A 22,429-nucleotide genomic window follows, 5' to 3' on the forward strand; every position below is an offset into this window, starting at 1 on the left:
GATCAAAAACTGTCAAACTGCAACGATAAATATAATATTTTCAGAAGCAATGATATTGACAAATTAATTACGAATCAATTCTGATAATTCGCACTTATTTGCACTTTTCGAAAATAGTACGTGAACAGAAAATGATTGGCGACAACGTTAGTGAATTTACGATTACTTAGTTGGCTTGATCTAGAAGCATTACATTGATCCGGTTGTCCAGACTGCAATGTATCCGTTGTTCGAAATCAAACGAACTCTCTATATCCGATAATCCGATGTTACTTGTAACTGTACAATGAAGGAAACTTTATACGCTACGCGTATTCTAAACTTTTTACGACTGTAAATACGATATTGCACGATGAATATGGAACTGTGGGAAAAAATTATCATAGAATGGGTAATTATTTCAAGTATATCATGTGCTTAATAAAAATTAACGCACGATATGTAATCTTCATTACATATGGAATTTTGCTATAAATGTATACACTTCTATTAATGTTTACTAATCGATCACACATAATTTTTCATATCTTTTACTTCCATTTTTGCAACTCTTTAAGCAATATTTAAGTCATTAAATTATAAGCATATTATAATTTTTTTCATTTTTTGTGAGATAGTATCCATTACCTATTTACCTCATATTTACATTGGCCTTGTGTATATTACATATTTATATTTGTGTTATTGATATTTATTAAGATGGTTCACGATTTTTTATCTAGAAATTTGCAGCATTCTTAAAAAAAAAAGTTCTTTACAAATAAATATTTAAATTTTATAGATTGATTGTTTACAAGTACAAAAAGAATCAATAAAAAATACAACAGAACTACATGATGGAGAGTTTTATATCAATTTTCTAAAATTAATGTAAGTATATAATTAGCATATTATAATACATATGTATATAATCTATATGTAATGCATCATTTAATTTACTGTTATAGAAAATGGAAGAAACATGAGAGCTATAATCAAGAGGATATTATCAAATTTTTAGAAGGTAAACACACATGTGTATATATTTTATATTTTTTATATTACTACTTATATAATTTCCTAAATGTATGATTTTAAATTTCTATAATTAAAAAAATTTCATGAATTGAAACATTAACAGCAAACATAGATATAAAACTTTCATTTATTTATAACTTTAGGAAATAACATTTTTTTTTTATATTGTCAATTCTTATAGCTGAATATCCTAGTTTTAAAGTCAACAAAGATGATAACACAGAACATATATATATTGCATCTTTATTACTGGTACATGCATGTCGAATGCTGTCTGCAATACATCATTCTCTGCAATACAATATGTGTGACAACTTGAAGAACGAAACACAAATTAGAGTTAAAGCTTTTCTGGAAAGTGTTCTGCCACTTGGAAGAGACATCACTAAAGAAACTCTAAAAGAAGTTATTATGGAAGTTGAAGATACATCAACAACTGCAAATAATCGTAGAACACCACCCATTCAAAAATTTTCCAGTTCTCCTGTCGCTTGTTCTACACGTAGTAAAAAAATTATGACTGACCGAATTCGGGAACTGAGAGATTTAAAATGTAACTTAGCAGTAGAACGATTTACTAATGCGGATTTACGGGATGACATAATGATTCAGCATGAAAAAATACAGAAGTTACAGAAAAAACTTAAAGAAAGATCAATGGAAGTAAAGGCATTACGAGAAGAAAAAATAAGACCAAGTACCCCTCAGCCTTCTCAGACAAAAGATGATTCACAAGAGAATTATTATAAAAAATATATTACTGATTTGGAAAGTCAATTGAACAAACAACAGGAAGAAATTAATAAATTGGAGATAGACAAAGATGCTATATCGAAAAAGCTATCTTGTGTGCAAAGGACATATATACGTTATAAAGAAGATTTTACAAACTGTGAGCAATCCTTAGAATGTTTATCAAACAAAATGGAAGCAAAGGATAGAGAATTGGTAGAACTTAGAATACATAATGAAGAATTACGCGCACGTATCAAAGAATTGGACAAAAATTTTGGTATAGAACAAAGTTTCGAAGTTGAAGATTTACCATTTTCTACCACAATGTCATTTAATGTTAGTGAAGCTCTAAGTTCTGTGATTGAAATTCAACTCCAGGAAGCTAAAGAAGAATCTGCTATATTGCATGCTCAGCTTGATACATTAAAAGGGAAACTAGATATTCTTACAAAGGATTATAAAACTGCAATGGAATCAAATAGAGATTTACAAAAAAAGGTAGAAACACTGGATCGAGTGCAAGTAGAATTAAATAATGTACAAAAAAAATTAGAAATATCAAATACAGATATTGTAAATTTACAAGCAGAGAAAACGTCTCTTGTTGCACAAAATGAAGATTTGAGAAGCTTACTTTCATCTAGGGAAAAAGAACTGTCTAAAATACAAGAGTCAAATACTGCATTAAATACAGAATTGGTTCATTCAAAAACAGACATGAAGAACTTGAATGAATTGCTTGAAAAAGAAAAGATTAATTCTTCAAATTTAAACACTGCTCTAGTGCAAACAAAATTGCAGATAACAGAACATATTACACATATTCATAAACTTACTAATGAAAGAGACTCGCTTAAATCTTCCATCGAAAGTTGCAATAAAAGTTTAAAAGATATTTTACATTCTAACAACCAATTTATACAAGCTGAAAATGACAATTTAGATAACTTCACACTTAATGATCTTATAAAGTACTTTGACACACTATTACATAATTGCAACACAGCATGCGTTTCATATAAATGTGATATCGAGAAACTAAAATCGACATTAGATGAAAAAAATACAAGCTTATTTAAACAACAATCAACTATTACAATTTTAGAAGAACAAAATAAGCAAAATCTTATAGAACTAGCTAATATTGAAAAAGATAAAAAGCAAAAAGATTTATTGTTAAATGAACAGAAAGAAATTATCCATAAATATTCAAAGGAAGTTGAAGTTTTAAAAGAAATTAGAGATGAAAAACTTGTTTTAGAATTGAATGTACATGAGTTAACAAATAATTTAATCAATCGAGAATTACTATTAAATTCTCTTATAACACAGTTGAAAGACTTCCACAATGTGAAGAAAGATTTAAAATTAATAAAAGAAGAAACTCAACAAAGCTTTACTAAATATCAACAAAATATTGAACTAACATTTAAAAAATTGCAATGTGGTTATCAGAAAATGCATTACAGCTGTAACAAAATACAAGAAGAAAAAAAGGAGTTAGAATATAATCTCAATTGCAATAAAGAGGAGTTATCAAATATTCAAATAATGAATGCAAAATTACAACAAAATTTATTAGAAAGTAAAAAAACAATAAGTAGTTTGAAAGAAAATAATAGAATTCTCTGTAACGAATTAAATGAATCTAAACAAACTGTGCAAAATTTAAAAGAAAAAAGTCGAGCATTAGAAGAACAGTGTAAAACTATGGAAACTGAAGCAAATGACAACTTGGAAAGTCTGAAATCAGAAAATGCTAAAATATCATTCAACTTCAAAGATGCTACTGATAAACTCAGTTTATTACAACAAGAATTAAATGACACAAACATACAAATGGAATTGAAAAAAGCGCAGATTCACGAATTACTTTTAGACGTCACCTCTTTAAAAAAAGAAAAGGAACATTTGATGCATTCACATGAAGAACTACTTGAAGCAAAGGATAAAGAGATAGAAATGAAAGAAGAAACATTACTGATGTCGCAAGCTAAAATGGTAAAACTAACAAACGAAAAAAATACCATGGAAAAGAAGATGAAAGAAATAATTATTAATCTTCAAGAAGTAAGATCTAGCCAGGATGCCGTTTTGGCAACTCAGGAAACAGCTCTGAAAGAAAAGTGTCTACACATAAAAGAACTTCAGGAGCAGTTTGATAACTCTAAGGAAATATTGAACAAAGAACTTGAAGATGCAAAATCGTCATTGCGCGAATACCAAACTAAATTCTTTAATCTAGAAAATCAGATTAACAATCAAAACAAGGTTACAGCAGAATTGCAAGAAACACTAAAAGAAATGAGTGCAGAGCTTGAAACAAAGAGGGAACACTATAAGCAAATAGATGCGAGTCAAGTGGAAATTGTAAAATTGTGTCAAGAATTGGAACATCCGACCAAAAATTTGAATTCTACAATTATGGAAACATGCTCGGATTTTGATTTTCTCGACCAGGACTTACATCATTTACCTCAATATAAGTATATGTATACGGATCATAAAATCATAAATATTTCGAATATTATTAAGATGACCCTCGATGAATTACATAAATCTCAGAAAGTTATTTTGCATTTGTCTTGCACAAATGCTGAATTGAATAAAACATTGGCAGGGCAAAAAATACTTACAGAAAACACTATAAAAGACAAAGAGGAAGTCTGTAGTTTGAAGAATAAAATACGAGAATTGGAAATAATAGGTCAGAAGCGGAATAACTATCTTAAAAGCCTTATAAAAAATAAGGAATCTTTCAAAAATTCTTTGCAAAAAGTGGTTGCCTCTCAGAATGACTTAGATACTGTTTTAACGTCGTCCAAGCAAAAGTGGAATGAAATACTAACAAAGTTTCAACATATTTTTCATATTGAGACCTCTGTTTGTGACGAGTTTAAACAGTTGCAAGCTAAAAAAGCAAGTCTTGAAAATACATTATCGAAATCTCAAATCGTCTATTCAGAAAACATTAAATCTGTATTCGATATTTTATGGAAAAAGTTTTTGTGGACGGAACAACAATTACATGATACTTACTTATGTTCAATACATGAAAAGGAATGTCTCGATGCATTGACAAGTGTGGAAGAGGATCAATTTGCTGACGAAAAAGTGATGATTGATGTAGAGATGGGAAAGCATAAAACATTGCAAACCGATGTAATGAAATCTGATGAAGAAATAGAATCTTTCACAGCTTTGGCCATTTTTTACGAGAATAGTTTAAAATCTGGCAAAATCAAGAATCAAACAGAAATAGAGAAGAAACTACAAAAAATGAATCAATTGACAAACGAAAATAAAGATTTAAAAAATAAAATAGATACTATGCGTTTGAGAATTGTGAAATTAGAAAAGAGTATCGACGATCTTAGAACGGAGCTAAAGCTAAAATCAGCGGAGAAAGCGCCAATGGAAGTTAATTTGGTAGAAATAGAATCTCTGAAGGATGAATTGAAATGTTTAAAAGAACAAAACCAGCAGTTACGTGAAGAAAAGGATATGTCGAGCAAGATTGCAAAGCAAGAATTTGAAAATAGGATAAAAAAAGAATATGATGTTACATACGAACAGAAATTTGAAGATTTGAAGCAGAAAATGGTAAGTAGAATATATCTATATTTGCGAAATTTTTTACATAAATTCTAATACATATTACAGTACTAATGTTAAATCCATTTTAGAAAATAGCCTATAATGAGAAAATGACAAAGTTATATAAGGATAACGAAAAGTTCATACAGGAAAAATTACAGTCTCAAATGGAAATAATGTGTCAGAAACAAGAAGAAAAAGTCAATAAATACAAAGCACATGCTGATGATCTGAACTCGCGACTTTGGAATATGGGAGATAAGCTCGTGATTGAACGGCAACAGAAGGAAGATGCGTTACAACGTTTGAAAGAATTACAAACCAAATACAAGGAAGTTGAAGAAAACCAACCAACAACTACAATTTCGCGAAAGACTTGCAAGTATGCAGTCAAGTTAAAATATTTTTTTAATAAAAAGAAAAATTAAATCGAATAATAACAGTGTCGATTAATTAAAATCTATTGCAGAATAGAGAAGCAAGAGGTATCACCTGAAAATACACAACAAGCAACTATGTCACAAAAAGTGACAACACTAATAACAGAAGAAACATTCGAAAGAAGGCATAGTCTTAGAAGCATGCAAGCAATGGGTAATGTGTTTAAAACGGAGGACGAGGAAGAAATCTTTGATAATGTTTATTTAGGTATAGAGAATTTACATGTTACAGATATGAATACGTTAGTAAAAATCAAGTTTACTTTTCCACAATATCTAAATCAATATTTTTTTTATTCCAGCTGATATAAAGAGAGGCAAATGTTTACCTATTGCGGATGTGGACCGTTTGTCTGTATTACAAATGAGAAATTCTCTCTGCAAACCTCATCTAAAATCATCTTATCCAGCGGAAATCCAATTTCTTCCTTCAACTTTGACTGAAGAAGAGATTAAGGTAAAGTGCTTCTTAATGTTATTATGCTATGTCTTATGTATTTATATGTATCTATATGTTAAATATTTTGGTAATTTCCACTAATGTTATGTATGTTCTCACATGTGTATAGATTTTTTTCTTCTTTATAGACAGGGGGGTCTCCAGTAGAAGATAATTTTAATGATAGTCTTAGCCAAAGCCTTCTTCCAGAACAAAAAACCAGAAAAAAAGATAGATCTCAGGTAAGAATCAAATTGTGTTATTAAAAATCCATTGTTTTATATGGCAATTCCTTGTTCGATGTTTGCAATCATTTTCATGCTCTTCCTAGATATCATATAAAAAACCTGGTCCTCCAACTCCAAGTAAAAATGGGGGAAGATTGTCATTGCAGGTACATGTTTCCACATATATGTGTTGTTATTCTCTATATTGTGTATAATTCAAAAATCCATTAAGACAAAGAAATTTGTCTAAAACTTTTTATAATACTTTAATTATGCAATGTCTCTCTCGTATCACTAAAATTATCATTGAAAGTTTTTTTTAACAATTTGCGACAGGGTAATGAATTAAAAAGTCCAAGTTCACGCATATTGAGAGAGCGGAATATAGATAGAAGAACAATGACCACTCCTCATTCATTAAAGAACATATTTTCTTTAAAACGACAAGATGAAGTGAGTATAAAGAAATATATATCTTTGTATATTAAGTTATTAAATCTACATGTGTTAAACATATTTTTCACAGAATGCATCTAGCACACCCAAACGCAGACTCAGTAATATTTTTCGTAAGTCTCGATTGCCATAGGACTGATTGGAATGATGAATAGATATGCAAAGATATACATAGATGATCATACAAATGTTGTACAAAGAATAACCTTTCTGTCATAATTAGTCCTACAGAGTATGTTAATCTAATTATTATATAGATGTTTTTTATATTATAGATGTATAGAAAAAATAAGGGCTTATTATAATTTTACTTAGTTTACTATAATTTATATTTTTACTGTTATACTATCTATTATAATTTTTTACTCTGCAACCATTCTTATTCTTTCTCGTAATGTTAAATGTCATTCTGTGTTAGGTGATCAACAAAGTTTCAATCTTCTACAAATAACATAATAATTGTAAATAGCACGTGATGCACAAATAATTAACACTAAATTTATTTCAATGTACAAAACGTTACTGCAAACTATATAGGAACAGTCAGATAAAATTATTTTCTGCTTAATCTATATGGGAAAAAACACAAATCTCTCATAATAGGACGAGAATTATCTTTAAGATTTGCCAACTACGAGTCTGTCACTTTTACACTTGTCACTCTTTTACAGTTATGTCAAAAATGCAACTGTAAAAGTGTATTTGGTCTGTTATGTTTCTATAATGCATTCACAAATAAATCTATGCCAATAAATTGTATTTGTTTATTTAAAAAAAATTATTAAATAGTTAAAATAAAGAGAGAAAGAATTTGTGTAAAGCATTCATTTTTATATACATAAAAATGAAATACAAATATTGTATATTATTTGTCTAACATATAATGAGATAAATCCAATCTCTCGTAGAAAACTAAAAAACTTCGCTTATATATAATAATGCTGGTCTATTAGAATAATTTGTCAATACTCTCTCTCTAAAAGCTTTCCTATGCCATATGTTATGAACACGTATCACAATACATGTATGTAAATGCTGATAGTAAAGCTTTTATGGCATTATATGTATGTTATATAAAAATGAAATATATATACTGTATTGTTTGGAACAAAATGTATAATGAGAAATAAAGTCAATTTCACAAAAGAACAAAAAATTTTTCTTGTAGATAATAACATATCAATACTCGCTCTGAAAAATTCATTTGTGTGTGTGTGATATAACATATAATAAAATAAATTTAATCTGACAGAAAAACTAAATTTGGCTTATTTATATGATAATATGCTGATCTATTATAATATAATAATGTATTAATATTTGCTTTTCGAAAGCCATTCATATAATTAAGTATGTCTTTATAATTCTCAAATGACATACCTGAACACATATCACAATCCAGTTGTTTAAATTTAAGAAGTAAAGCTTTTATAGACTATGTTTTCTTACTCAGAATCAGATTCCTGTAATAAATTACTTTACATTAATATATAATTAACATGTAATTTACGATAGTTTAAAATTACAATATTGCACAAATTTACCATATATTGCCCCTCAACATATTTGCCCGAGTTCCTAGAGGTTCTACGCAGCTCTCTGTGCTCTACATGCTCTTGATTTCTTCGTCTATGCAAAGTTATGTTTTACTTATTATATAATTTCACAATAGATAATATATAATAGAACAAATTTTTTATCTTTCCATACTTACGGTCGTGACGACTGTGTTTGTAGTGCTTTAAATCTATTATCAAGATCTTGCAAAGGACTCGTCGTTGTATCTTCTGTAGTTGCAGAAGGAGATGTTTGAATTTGTGCAGTGTCATTATTCTCATAGAAAGTGTTTGTTCTAGGTCCACGTGTTATTACCACTTTATTAACTGGTAATCTGAAATAAAATCATAGCAGAACGCGCTTATTAGATAGCTGCATTTAAATATAATTAATATATTAATATAATTATAATATAATTAATATATTTATATACATTATTGCTATTTTTTATGTATCTAATTTACAAAATAATATTAAGAGAGAATAAATTACTCACTGATTCTTTCGCGAACGCTTTTTTTTTTGCTTGCTGAAATGTGAAAACGTCCATTTTCAGGTGAAAGTACAATAATTGCCATAGAAATTTATCTGATTATTTAGAGACATAAAGGGACAAAAATGTCTTAAAAGATTGTTACATATATATGTATAATAAATTTGCAAGCTGATATTCAAATTTATCTATATATACACATATATCTTTTAAATTATTATATCATTCTCTAGATGAGAGTACAATTCTGAAATCAATATAATAATATCAAGAAAAAATGTAGAGATGAAAATGATACACATATTATTGTGAAGAGTGATGGGTATAGAGAACGGCGTGTCATGGAAAGGAAAATGTCGACATTATTAATTTTAGGAAATATGAAAAATAAATGATTAATTTTCTTGTACTTTATATTATATTGATGATTGATAAAGAGATTTGTCACGCTTCTCTGATAATTGATAATTTTTAATTCTGATAAAGTAGGATTTAGGAGCGCTGGGAGTAGAAGGTCTTATTTGAAGTAATCCCACATATTTATTCACATATCTATCACCAATTTGTATTATTAATATATAAAGAGAATACAAAGTTCTAAGCTTACTTGAGTTTACTCGATAAAATACACACATCGTTCTCTATGCACGATCTTTTTCATATGTTTAAAAAATATGATCCAACATTATATTCCTTAAATATGATCCAATATTATATATCCCTTAATAATTTCTTATTCTAGTTTGAATGTGATTTGTTATTAAAAGAGGCACCAAGTATAATAAATTATAACGAGAATATTTTGTACAATTTTTGCCCCTTACATACACATTTTTAGATATACATTTGATATTTCTCTAAAAATATATTCTTCAATTTTTATAATGATTGAATCACTTGTAACAAGCGATTAAAATTACTACTCATGCAAACATAGCACAGATACAATTTCTGCACTACATTTATTTATATATATAAATGTTTAAAAAATGATATTTATATATTAAGCACAAGAGCATGCAGTTGTACTGCAAGAAGTAAGATCACATATATCTTTTGTATAAGAAATGATGTAGATTATGATATTTAGTCATATGCAATGATGCTTAAATTTTAGTGTTCAAAAACTGCAAAATTACAATAATTATGAAATCATATTTTAATGTATATCATAGTGGTAATTAAGTTTAGCTACATGCTCGACTTGCTGTGTTAGATCCTAGTTGACCTTTCCATAAATTTATTATAACAATACATCGTAATATTAAAATTATATGTAAATATAAAAATTATAAATTATATAAAGTATTAATAAAGCATTAATGAAAAAATGGCAGTAAAATGGAAAAAAATATTAGTATAATAAAACTACTACCACTCTACTTCTACAGATCTACACTTTGCAAGCAACATTAATATCTAATAGCAATAGTAAGAGAAGAAACACATTCATATATGCAGAAACTGTATCTGTTCTTTCAGTTTTACAAATATTACATATTATCTATATAGCATAGCTTACACACATTGCAAAAGCAAGTAAAGATAAGCATTTAGTTTTTAGAATGCAATGATAATCAAACACAATTAAATATCAGTCATTGCTGATTTTTCTTTGTGTTATCGAGTTATATGTAACAGTTACTTGCAATTACAGTTGAATTTGTACTAATGATAAATTTGACAGAATGAAATAATTATATATATCATATTCTATTCGGGTACACCTAACTCACCCTGCAAACTCATGATCAGAACCTTCATCAGGTTCATCAGCTTCCTCTTCCTCTGCAAAAAAAATAAAATCATTTAAATGGTAAACGAAGTCAGATAATCTAAAATTAATATTTTAATCTTATAGCTCTTCAATTACAAATGTAATTGTGCAGTTCCGCAGTTATTGATGATGTTCATGATAGTTTGTTTTCACTTTGACTGTCAAAATTTGAGTTAAAGTTTGAATTTACAACATCTATCAAAATAATTTTAATCTCACAAGAAAAAAAAAATAAGGAAAATTAATATATATACCTAGTTCAAAATTACAATAAATTTGTCAATATTAGTCATTTCCTTATTTAATCTAATTCTGGCAAATAAAATTGCGTCCAAATAACATCTATATATTAAGAATGCTTCTTAAGGTAATCATAAGTCTGTTCTTTATATCTGAGTTGAACTGGCTGCATTAGTTCAGAATTTATCTTTCTCCTTCCAATGTGGAGAAAAGAAGATAAACTCTGAACTAGTGCAATCAGTTCAGCTATAAAGAACATACCAATAATAAGATTATTTCTTACCAGCCAAGTGATCCTTCTTGCGCCTCGTGTAAGCTCGTTTACTTGTCACTGGAACTTGATCAGTTTCGCCATGTAATAAACTATTTCTGTACAATAGTAAAGGCTGCCAATCTTCTCCTCGTGAAGACGGCATTCCAGCTTGTAATCGTCTATCCAGAAAATTGAGTCTGCAATAACACCATAATAAATGTTAAGAAATATTCTAAAAAGTAAACTGCATTCAATAATGAGCACTTACACAACACGTTTATCCTGTTTGAGAAGCTTATTCGTAAATTCTGACAGTATCTCGAGGAATGGTAAATTCGGTGGCGGACCTGTAGGATCCTGCTCGATGCCGTCTGGTGGAGTAATGGCGAATAATACACCCGCACGGTGCAAGGCTGTAATTGCTTCTCGATTTTTCACGGCATCCAAGCCGAAGGACAAAGCAAATCGCTTCGCCAGTTCCTGGAAATAATTACAACATTTCACAGGTTTTAATATATTTCATTGCATTGTACGTAGAATAGTACAATGATAATTACACACCTTGATTGCAGTGAATTCTTCACTATTTCTGTTCACTTTGCCCTTCTCGGCCACTATCTCGTTGTACAAAATATTTAAGCTTTGTTGCATTGTGAGCGCGCAATTCGTTTTGTTGATATCTCTTGCTTTTCCTAATGTGGTTTTAATAATATCGCCATAGTCGTTATAATATTTAACGTAATGCTTAAATACATCGGCTGCGGCTTTCGTAGGGATCATATTATAGACGATTAATTTGCAGTATCCGGCTAAGAAATTTCTTCTTTTATGCAATTCCTCGATTTTAGAATGTTCATCGTGTTCGTCTACGAAAGACTTTCATGCTATTATATAAATCAATAAAAATTCATTTAATGCATATTAGAATATTTACTTACCATCCTCCTCTTCGAAGAAGACGTACTCTTGTATAAATCTATTGAGCATATTCTGCATTGCTTGGTCAGGCTCATACACTAATTGATGCATCAGAGGATTACTATGCGTAGTGAGCTGATTGCAGAATATTACTAATAAGTCACATATAGTATTATATGCGTCTTCCCTCAAGATCGGCGGCGAAGGCTGTTTAATATTAAAACTGTAAGTATTGTTTATCATAAAAGACACTAATCGTATTTTCGAATTATTAAAAAATAATATAATTACCGTATCGCCATTAACGAAATGGCGCATTGAACCCATAAAAGAATGCAATCGTTCCTTCAATTGCCGACATTCGTCCTCACCGTGGCTGCCTGAATCTACAGCTTCCATCAAATGATTTTGACCCCACAAAATGGCAAAGAAGCATGCGCTTATACAATATTTAACTGCAGTTGATGGTAAACATCTGTGCAGACAATTTGATTTATATTATGATACATTTGAATATAATATATACAATTTTATGTAAAATAAAATAGTATAAGTATAAAAAAAGGTACTTTGAAGGATCCTTTGCATCCTCTATATCTTTGTATAATGAGTCCCATATGCCCCATGGATTCATATTGTGACAAGAATAAAATATGGAAACTTTTTTGAGCGATTGGACGACATTAAATATTTCATCTTCATCTGGCTCTTCATCCCCCTCAATCAAATTTCTATATTCATCGATCGCCTCTTTATATTTATTTACAATAGAGTCGATCAAAGTGGAACGAGCGACATCACATCTACAAAAAAATAAATTGTATACTTTTTTAAACAAATAACAGATCTAATTTAAATGAAAGTAATAAAAATATATATACCTGGTGAAAATAGCATGGCCTTCTACACACATATGTTCTAAAGTTTTAGCCGCCGTATCTAAAACTTCGTTATCGTGCATTTTTTCAACAATCACGTGAATTTTAGTTAATAAAGAATCTAAGTTTATCTCCTGTCTAGATTTTGTATAAATATCCAAATCAAAATACTGCGGAATTGCCAGCAGGTTTGCTAATTTCTCAGGGTCTGCCCTGTACTTGTCAAGTAATAGTGGTAATGTTTGAATGAAATGTTCCGTCAGTTTTTGCTTATCATCGTGAACTTGTTTAAGTTCTTTCACCGATAGAATTTTCCGAGTGGGTCCGCGACCGACGGGTGCTTCGCCCGTAGCAGCTTGCTTTATGCAACATACCATCAATTCGATAAGGGATGTTTCCTTTTGATTATCCAACGCTTCCTCGTCGGGACCAGCCTCCTCCAGCAAGAGATCTGTCATACACTCCCAATCCTTCATCATTTGATTAGTTTCGATCAGGGAGTCAACCAAATACGCTCCGTGCTCGTGCAATTCGGATTCGATGAAGAATAGAACAAGATCGCGTATAAGGGGCGTATTCGGCAATCGTTTCTTGCCGCGTCTGGTCTTTACATCCACCACGGCTTCGTCTTCCGGACGGAATAAACGTTCGTTCAGAAATTCTCCGGCTGCCTGCGCAACCGCGCGATGCGATGAATAAACAAGTTCGTACACATGTTCACAGTCTTTATCAGTAAGAATTTCCCTGTGATGCTTTAAGATCGAAATAACCAGTTTCACAGCCTGTACCGCTACATCGTACTCTTTGTCCAACGTCATCGCCACGATTCTATCCTTAAATTTGCTTGTGAACAGCTCGAGCTTCGTTTTCAACTCCTCCGAAGCGTATAGCGGTTGCAATGCCTGCAAGCATTTGAGTCTAACTTCTCCGACTTTATCATGCAAAGTCCAACCTAAAAAATTATATCAAACATGAAAATGTATATATATATAATTATTTTTGTTTAATATATGTAAAAATTCTTTGTTTAATAAAAATTCTTTGTACCGATATATTTCAAATATGAATCATCTAAAAAGTTTTGATGAAACTTCTTCATCCAGACTCCGATTTCCGCCATACAAATCGCGCGTATTTCCGGCAAAGTATCCCTATATCTATGAACAAAAACAGACTTGAACATATATGTTAACATATTTTTTATTTCGTCCATATTCTCTTCTAACTCCTTTCGCTTTGCCATTAAGGATTCTAATCTATCTGCTGCTCTTTTCTCTCGAGCCTTCTGTCTTTCCGCTTCGTATTGACGCTGTGTATTGTCCAAATTTATAGATACAGTCAAGGCAACGTCTACTAGAGCTGTCATTAATTTCATGGCTACAAATAAAATTGTTCTATTAATATGCATCCTGCTCACAAAATATAATTTGTAAGTATATGGTCTCTTGTTAAAATTTACCTGCAAGAGTTGCGGTATGCCTAAACGCTCTCACTTGGGAATCCGAGAGTCCAGTTAGTAAAGAGATAACATTATCCATCAAAAACTGATCATAGATAATAGAATACTGACATTGACGAACGAGAATTTGAACGAATTCACAGAAATTTGCACGAAACTTCTTCCACTGTTGTCCAGTCATTATCAATGGATATTCACCACTTTCCTGCAAAAAAAGATAAAATTATGTAATCAAAATATTATACATATTATATATTATAATGATTTAGCAAACATACTTCATCAAATTCTTCAGTCATTTTGCGAATAATTGCCACATGTTCCATAGTCAGTTGCATTTCAGAAGTGATACGACCTTTGCAACCACTTGCATTGATGAAAAATTGCATAAGCATAAGCAGTGCATTTTCTCTGTTACCCTTATATTTTTCTATCCAGTCATCAACAATAGTCTGTCACAAATAATATTTATGTATTATAAAAAGTTTCTATACACGAACATTCTCTTGTAGTTGTGATTTTGTATTAATCATAATTAATTCTCACTTACAGTGAGTGACGAACGATTATTCCTAATAACATAGTAAAGACTAGCTTCATCTTCCAGACTATGTGAATGATGCGCCCTTTTGCCACGTCCTCGTCCCCCGCCACCTCTACCTCTGCTGCTAGATGTTGGAGCATAATCCGTATCAATCTCTTTGTACTTGGGCTGCTGCACCACACCTCCTTTAAAGTCAAACATTGCAATCTTTCATATCATTCGCCATAATATTTTCCACGTGTCTTCTATAAACAAAATGTATATTTGTATATACCACGCATCCTGGCACGTGTGTTCCTCGTGATCCTCATGTTAGAAGCGGCAGGTGTCATAGGAGCCTCAAATTGTGTCTGATTGTCAAAATTGCCTTGCTCCTGATATTGTTGTTGAGATGTGCCCGGTGAACTGTAACTCTCAGAAGAGTAATGTTCTGGACTACAAATATACGATAGTATATTACAATCACGCTTAACATTCAATGAGATTATATCGTTTTTATAAAGATGACTCTAAAACTAGATACTTACGTGGGATTGTGTAGTGGAGTCTGAGACGCCTGATACGGTGTGTAAGCATTGTAAGAGTCGTTTGCATCTCCGCCGGAATTATCATTCATCGGAGTCATAGGTGTCATCGGTGTCTCGTACTCCGGTGGCACCGGATCGTCCATCCGGATTCGCTTACCACCCCTTCTATGCATCATCTCGGTGTTTTCTACGTTTTAATGTGCCCAATAACAAAATTCATATCTGAAGAAAAAACGCGCGGTCGACCGCGATAAATCCATGAAGCAGCGTATGAACTGGGTTTATCGAGATTTCTTTACTAAGAATGTTAGAAATCCCAAGTATATATACTGTTCTGACAATTCCTTAATAAGACAGTTTCTTGTAAGAAAGATATTCCTCGATAGTCCTGCTTGATAAAATTGAAATATACAAGATTGTCAAACTTGAATTGTATCCATTTTTTGCGTTCTTCTGCGTTCCTCGCTAGTTACACTAGTTAACGACTTTCAGGAGCGCCAACATAAAGACTTACAAAGCGGCAAAGAGATAGGGATATTCTGGGGCTGTTCAATCATCGGCCCTAATAGGCGATTTCATTGGCTACTCGATAGTGAATTTTTATGTTTAATGAAAACGCACCGTTTCATGAGATGGCGCCATTTTTTCACAGTTGCAATTTGAATTCTTCTCTTTCGTTTTAAGTAGTATTGTAAAATTTTGTGTGCGCTATACAACGGAGAAATGTTCCCGCATTTATTAATTAGCATCTAAGAGCAATCAAAGGTAATTGAATTGTAATGTCTCTACATGCTAAAGAAACCAATTCTTTATAAAATCTGTATATTATATATATTTTTTAAGGATCGATTCTTAATTTTCAGAATCTAGCCAATTTCCTGAATTTTCAGAAGCTTCTTTTCGAGGTGACGGGTATCTAATAAATATGGCGAGTGCGACTAAACGAAGCTTTTTTGAACTTTGGGGCGGTGAGTCTATGCATTAACAATAAAATAATGCCATTCTTTATTCTTTATTATTCATATATATATATATTTTCGTTGTTATAATGAGTCGTAAGATTATACAATGATCTTCTACAAGTTAGTTTTGATAAGAAATAAGAGGCGAGGATTCAAGAAAACCGTTACTCTATTTATTTAGACGCTGACTTTTTTTGATAAAAATGATATTTTCTTATCTTTGAAAATTTCACATTATGCATTTTGTATTTTCAATATTTTCTATTTCTGTGAAATTATTTCAATTTTAAATCGATTTCTTTTGCATTCATTTATTAAAATTGATATTAAAAGATTCATTTATATATGTGTATATATATACACACATAACACACCCACACATATATTTTATGTCTTGAATCAATAGATAAATTATGAATAATTTTTTATAATAATAATTCGTAAATTGTAATATAAGTTAATTAATATATAAACCGTAATTAATATAATTGATAAATTGTAATAATAAAAGTATTTATATAACAATAATCGTAACAATAAGTAACTTAAGCACTTGAGAAATCATGAAATAAAAAGTCGGCGTCTTCATCCTTGAAATAGAGTGAACGATAATTCTGAATCCAACCGGTCGGTTAATTTGCGATGCGGAGTATGAAATGTACAAAGCAGACGAATATGTCTCTTTTTCCTTTTTTTCTTTTTTCTCCCATACTTATTTAATTGCCTACCATTTTTAACTCTACGGTTTACGCTTTGCATTATTTTCTTTCTTCTCGCGATTTATTTGCGTGTTTACGAAATCGTCGTCGTCGTCAGCGAATGCCGCGAAATCGCCGTGACTCTTAATTAAGGCGGTTGTTTCATTAAGTACTACGATAAGTTTTTTGGCACTTATAGATTTACGATTGCACTAATTGCGAATGGTACCGGCTGCGTTGCAAGAGAAAACGTCCTTTTTCTACACTATATATACTTGTGATATATCAAATCTTCGCTGTGTAGAGCAGCGAGAATTACAACACTCGTCTTTTTTTCTCCTTGCTGCATTACAGGTTTTTTGGGGACGGCATTGCGATTAATCTATTAATTGCTTGCGCTTAATGCGTGGCTAATAAAAGGCATTTTTCCCCGCTTTTTATTAACGATATTATTGTTCGAGGAATGATTTTGTCGAAAATCTCGCTATATATAAAATTTCGCTGTACCATTTGCACATATGTACTTTACTATAAGAAACTGAAAGTTTTTTTTATCGCTGTATTGCAAGATAATTAATATTAAATATGTTTTCAATGTATACATGTATAAAAAATGGCAGTGTTTTTTTAATAATTAGGAAAAATTGTCATTTTTTGTAAGAGAATTTCTTTAATTGTGAGTCGCGTGTAACTATTGTATATGAAATATTGCTTTGACAAATCGCTTTAGCGGGAGTAAAGCGATGCAAAACGACTAAACGCGTATCCATTGAATCAATGCGTATATTTCAAAATTTGAAAAGAATTAATCAAATATATGTATGCTCTAGTTTCAAAAATCCAAATAAATCTTGCATTATCTTTGCGATCTTTAAATAAGTTACAAAACACGAAATGGATGATAACCGCTTGTCTCAACAATAAAAAAGATCTGCGTTTTTAATCATTATGCTTTTAGCACATTTTTAAGTACAGAACGTGAAAATAAAACGAAATGCGTTTTATATTTTTTTCACATTATTTAGCTATACAAATTACATATGAATTTAATTTTAAAAATTCAACATTTATAAAATTCTTTAATTTAATATATCCAATAGTGGACACAATTTATTTAGAGATAACATTTTTAAGAGAATCTTTATATTAAGACAAGCAAGGTTAAAAACTTGGGTTTTGGCCTGATGTGATCTTTCTTATAACAGTATTTGCTTTAATAATACAAATTGGATTGGCACAGCGATTGTTTGAAAACACGGACGTTCGATAAAAAACAGGAAAGAGATATATATAAATGACAGATTACTGGTAACTGTTACGCGTGTACCGTGTATAACATTCTTACGTAAATTGTGTATAACCTTTTTATTAAAAGAAAATGACTCCCTATCTTGATGTAGCAAGGCGCGTTAGCGACGTTTATTCTTCGATATTATTTGCCTCGAGGCACGTTGTTTTTTATGGATGGAATATGCCAGAGTGTGGTGTAAGGATCGACAGTTCCTTGTCTTCATTTATGACATTAATAATCAACGAGAACAAAATTTCAAACGAGACCGAAATCTGTGTGAATAGTGACGTCGCAATTGTTAGGCTTATCGGCGGCCGCCATGTTCACCTCCACCAGAGTATCCACGCTGTTGATCGGGCAACCTTTGAGGATTTTCTGCGCCGCCAGGCTGGTGAACTGAACTTGCATATCACTAAGACTGGGATAAGAATGCAAATCCGAGCCTCGACTCACGGTCTTCTCCAGATTAGGCTCGGAACCCTGCGGAGCCCGTTGCTGTTTCACTGTCTCCAGATTTTCGATGTAGACGTCGTTGAAAGAGCCACCGAAACCGTCGTACGATTTCGTAGGCGATGGTGGATTTGAGGCAATGTTGTTCTTCGAACCGGGACGCAGCAAGTTACGATAGCTCAGCGCGTCCTTCGACAACGACAGGCTGAGTTTGCGCGAATTGTTCATTGCGTCGTTAGTATTCTTCGTGGAGGATAAGGCGGCGGCTTCGTGTACTAAAGAATTCTTGTCAATGTTGTTGGTAGAACCATCGATCAAATGAGCCTGACTATTGTTCAGACGGTTCGTCAATTTCAACTTGTTAGGCACTTCCTCCTCGACCTTCGGCTTATTTTCCTTGTCAGATTCCGATAGCAGAAGACTCGTTTTAAGTTCCTTTGATGCATAAAGTGACGATGGACGTTCGACTTTGACCGAGCATTTGTTCAGCTTTTCGTCATCTAACTTTGATTTGAAGAACTTCTCCTCATCCACCCGAGTCTTGTAGGCCTTCTCGGCCACCAGCTCTCTCTCCTGCTTTTCCTTGCAATCGATTATTTCCTTCTCGGCAATCTTCGTCTTTACCGTGCCATCCTCGAAGGTGATCACGGACCTCATCGGCGAGTTGTTTTGTTGAACGTAGATCTTCGTGCCAGGCGAGCCGGAAATGGTCGTCGTGCTGGTTGTGTTAGAAGCTAGCGTCACGCTATTCTGTATCGTTCGTTGCTCTTGCGACGACGGGCTCAGATTAGTGGACACCTGAAGAGTTATCGAGTTCTGTGCCTCTTGCAGAGGAGTCAGCGAACCTTGCTGAACGACTTTGAGCGGTGACGATTTCGTCGACAGCGTGGCCGTTTTCAATGGCGAGCAAGTCAGCTTTGTGCTAGACACTGACTTGCCACTAGAGTGAGACGAGTGACCCGACGAAGTTTTTTGTAATACCTTGAAACAATAAAACTTTCATTATTCAGAGATAATAGAAAATTAAAAATTAAAAAATTTAAATTACAAAGATTAATCATCTAACCGCTACCTAAAAAAAAATTTTTTTTACTGTAATAATATGACAAATTTAAGATTTTCAACACATTTCTTAAACAAGCAATATAGAAACATTTATAAATTTTTTTTTTTTTCAAAGAGAAATATACATATATGCAAAGATATTGTTATAAATATTTATAATGGAGTTAACTTAAATTTACCTTATGTTGTGGAGAGCCGTTAGCCGATTTAGTGCCGTTGCTAAAGTCGTGACTCGGTCTTCTAGAGTTAGACTGCCTGGTGTTGGGCCTACCCAACGTGGTCGTCTTAGCCGGACTCGCAGTCATCGTCCTAACCGAACCCGAGCTGCCGCCGCTTCTGCTGGGCGACGAGTTGGTTGAATTTTTATCGTTCTGCGCCTGATTACGGGCTTGATAGGCCTCCTGATTAGTAGTGCTAGGCGGTAAAACGGATGCTCTAGACGTGCATCTGCTCAAGCTGGAACACTTGGATCTCGGTAGAGTAGAACACGGTGACCGATGCCTTCGAGAGCTCCTTGGCGTCGAGTTGGCCAACAAGCTCGAGGAATCACCGCTGGCTTGACGCCGATGTCGCCTCGGCAGAGTGGCTGATCGCACCGAGCTCGAGTCGTCCCATACTTGAAAACTGGCCTGCGACTGGTTGAGACCCTCCATCATCTGAAAACAGATTTATTCGATCGATTTAATTTCTTTAAAAAATTCTTGGAAACTATTCGCTTCTAATTCAATTCTGGCAATTATTCGCTTCTAATTCATCAGTTCCAATTGAATTATTTAAACTGTTTGCTGTCTTCAATATTATCAAGTTTTTAAGTTCGTTGTTATTAATAGCTTAGAATATGTTGTCGCCTCAAGATTTTTCATTAACTGTCTGGGGGAACCGGTTAATTAGCCTTGCGGTGTTAGAGAAGTACTATGTAAGAAGTTTTATTTAACTATTTCTTGTCAGGGAATATACTTGTATGCGACTTACCGAAGGGCTGGCGGCCCTTGTCTGCGTGGCAACGCTGTGCAAATGCACAACGCGCGGATTAAACCACTCGGTGGGGGGATACTGAGCACTGAAAGTGCCCATTAACGGTGTGCCCTTCCTCCGTGTGCTCCGCCGAAAGAGCCTGGAGAGCAGGCCTATCTTCTCTGAAAAAATCCCAGAAAAGCCTTGAGGAAAGGATTTGGATTTGTTGCGCTTCGTTAGAAGATAATGAGGATCAAGGAAGGGCTTGCCAGCTACAGGGTGACTAAAAAGCTTTGATTTCGGATTGAGTTATTATACGATGTATGTACATGTACATGAAATACTTCACAACATTCACAAAATACCTGTTTGTAATAATTTCACTATATCGGGATGATTATTAGTCGCAAAAAATTTAATAAAAAATCGTCCACGACATAATGCAACGAATAAATGTCTAGCTTGCAAATCGATTTAACAGCATACTGCTCGAATTTTTATATACATATATACAAAGCCCCCTCGCAAAGTTCTGTCTTCGAAAAAAAAAGAGTTTTACATACGATTAAAAAAGCATTTTTAAACCGATTCGCTTATAATTTAAAGCGGTCACCCATCACCACGCAATCCCTTCCCCGATCAAACTTACTAGTTGGACTGTGAGGCGCACTGTCCGTGCTGGCGTATTCCGCGCTGGAAGACGTATCGCTCCTTTCGGGTCTTCGCGGCAGGGACCGCGAACTTCCGCTTCTGTGCAAACGTCTGGCCGAGCCCCAGAGCCGTAACGAGTGTCGCCTCTCGAGACGACCGGGCATCGACCGACACCTGGCGAACAGGACCTTGTCGTTGGGATTTCCTGAAATGGAGATAATCAAAATTATTTCTAATACACATGCAAAAAAAAACGTTATCATATTACATATCATTATATGTACATATAATAATATTATTTTAATTTAGAGGAAAGAAACCGATAAATAATTTGAGAAGAATGCTGACAATGTTTTTTATATTTCTCAAATTTGATTGTCTTCATCTTCTAGGCGTTATAATATTTAAATAAAATACGAATATATATTCGTGAAAGTACGTCAGAAAAACGCAGCATTAGACAGGTGGACAGGGGAGAGTAAATTCCACGCGTGAGATGCAAATATCAGAACGGCGAGACGACGCATCGCTTCGGCTAAAAGGGTTAATATGATGACCGAGGTACGCTCGCGGCTGCTGCACAACTACGTTCTCAAAAAAGAATAAAAAAAGAAGAAACAAAAAAGTGGAATACCCTCATTCCTGAGAGTTTCATCTCGGTACATAGCCACGGGCGATACGCCGACGTACCGACCGACGACGAGTGGGTTACCAGCGTGAGAATCAGCCGAGAAACGAGTAAGAGAAAAGTAGGAAGATTATATACGTGTGGTCCCCTCTGCCTCTCCTCCAACCCCCCCC

At 32.8% G+C, this 22,429-nt stretch overlaps 3 protein-coding genes across 5 annotated transcripts in view; 1 reads left to right on the top strand and 2 right to left on the bottom strand.

The window, feature by feature from the left end:
* Positions 1-204: 204 nt before the first annotated feature.
* On the top strand, positions 205-8,146 carry LOC115243137 (golgin subfamily A member 4-like). 2 transcript variants are annotated; one of them, XM_029819884.1, is made up of 11 exons: positions 205-391; positions 782-870; positions 948-1,003; positions 1,199-5,355; positions 5,439-5,731; positions 5,819-5,997; positions 6,092-6,246; positions 6,378-6,470; positions 6,560-6,622; positions 6,792-6,908; positions 6,982-8,146. In XM_029819884.1, exons 1-11 carry the CDS (start codon positions 353-355, stop codon positions 7,042-7,044), a joined length of 5,304 nt encoding a protein of 1,767 aa, XP_029675744.1. In that variant the 5' UTR covers positions 205-352; the 3' UTR covers positions 7,045-8,146. The 2 variants fall into 2 exon arrangements, with proteins under 2 accessions (XP_029675744.1, XP_029675745.1); XM_029819885.1 differs by lacking the exon at positions 6,560-6,622.
* Positions 7,399-16,027, bottom strand: LOC115243138 (cohesin subunit SA-2). The gene is made up of 18 exons (XM_029819886.1): positions 15,558-16,027; positions 15,305-15,465; positions 15,037-15,215; positions 14,765-14,938; positions 14,487-14,691; positions 14,075-14,404; positions 13,031-13,979; positions 12,719-12,952; positions 12,441-12,624; positions 12,170-12,356; positions 11,793-12,097; positions 11,500-11,711; positions 11,262-11,428; positions 10,698-10,749; positions 8,965-8,997; positions 8,626-8,802; positions 8,456-8,540; positions 7,399-8,374 (listed from the first exon to the last, which is right to left on the bottom strand). The coding sequence occupies exons 1-18, from the start codon at positions 15,731-15,733 to the stop codon at positions 8,357-8,359; spliced, it is 3,828 nt and encodes a 1,275-aa protein (XP_029675746.1). The 5' UTR covers positions 15,734-16,027; the 3' UTR covers positions 7,399-8,356.
* A 943-nt stretch (positions 16,028-16,970) lies between these two features.
* LOC115243126 (storkhead-box protein 2) overlaps positions 16,971-22,429 on the bottom strand; it is a 77,897-nt gene continuing 72,438 nt past the window's right edge. The window contains exons 5-8 of one of the 2 annotated variants that reach the window (XM_029819864.1): positions 21,627-21,833; positions 20,996-21,159; positions 20,203-20,679; positions 16,971-19,939 (exon numbers count right to left, since the gene is read on the bottom strand). In XM_029819864.1, the coding sequence (XP_029675724.1) occupies positions 18,764-19,939; positions 20,203-20,679; positions 20,996-21,159; positions 21,627-21,833 (2,024 nt within the window). In that variant the 3' untranslated portion in view covers positions 16,971-18,763. Of the gene's footprint in view, positions 19,940-20,202; positions 20,680-20,995; positions 21,181-21,626; positions 21,834-22,429 lie in introns of both variants that reach the window. The other variant, XM_029819863.1, reaches the window with a different exon arrangement.

This window comes from Formica exsecta, unplaced genomic scaffold (genome assembly GCF_003651465.1).
Source record: "Formica exsecta isolate Colony F162 unplaced genomic scaffold, ASM365146v1 scaffold690, whole genome shotgun sequence".
NCBI lineage: Eukaryota > Metazoa > Arthropoda > Insecta > Hymenoptera > Formicidae > Formica > Formica exsecta.

Bases quoted from the DNA above. Each gene is read 5' to 3' on its own strand.
- LOC115243137 (XM_029819884.1), top strand. From the start codon at position 353: ATGAATATGGAACTGTGGGAAAAAATTATCATAGAATGG. The intron at 1,004-1,198 runs GTAAACACACAT...CAATTCTTATAG, and splicing joins TATTATCAAATTTTTAGAAG to CTGAATATCCTAGTTTTAAA. The intron at 5,998-6,091 runs GTATAGAGAATT...TTTTTATTCCAG, and splicing joins CTTTGATAATGTTTATTTAG to CTGATATAAAGAGAGGCAAA.
- LOC115243138 (XM_029819886.1), bottom strand. From the start codon at position 15,733: ATGATGCATAGAAGGGGTGGTAAGCGAATCCGGATGGACGATCCGGTG. The intron at 12,357-12,440 runs GTAATTATATTA...AATATTAAACAG, and splicing joins ATTTCGTTAATGGCGATACG to CCTTCGCCGCCGATCTTGAG. The intron at 10,750-11,261 runs GTAAGAAATAAT...TTTTTTTTGCAG, and splicing joins CAAGAAGGATCACTTGGCTG to AGGAAGAGGAAGCTGATGAA.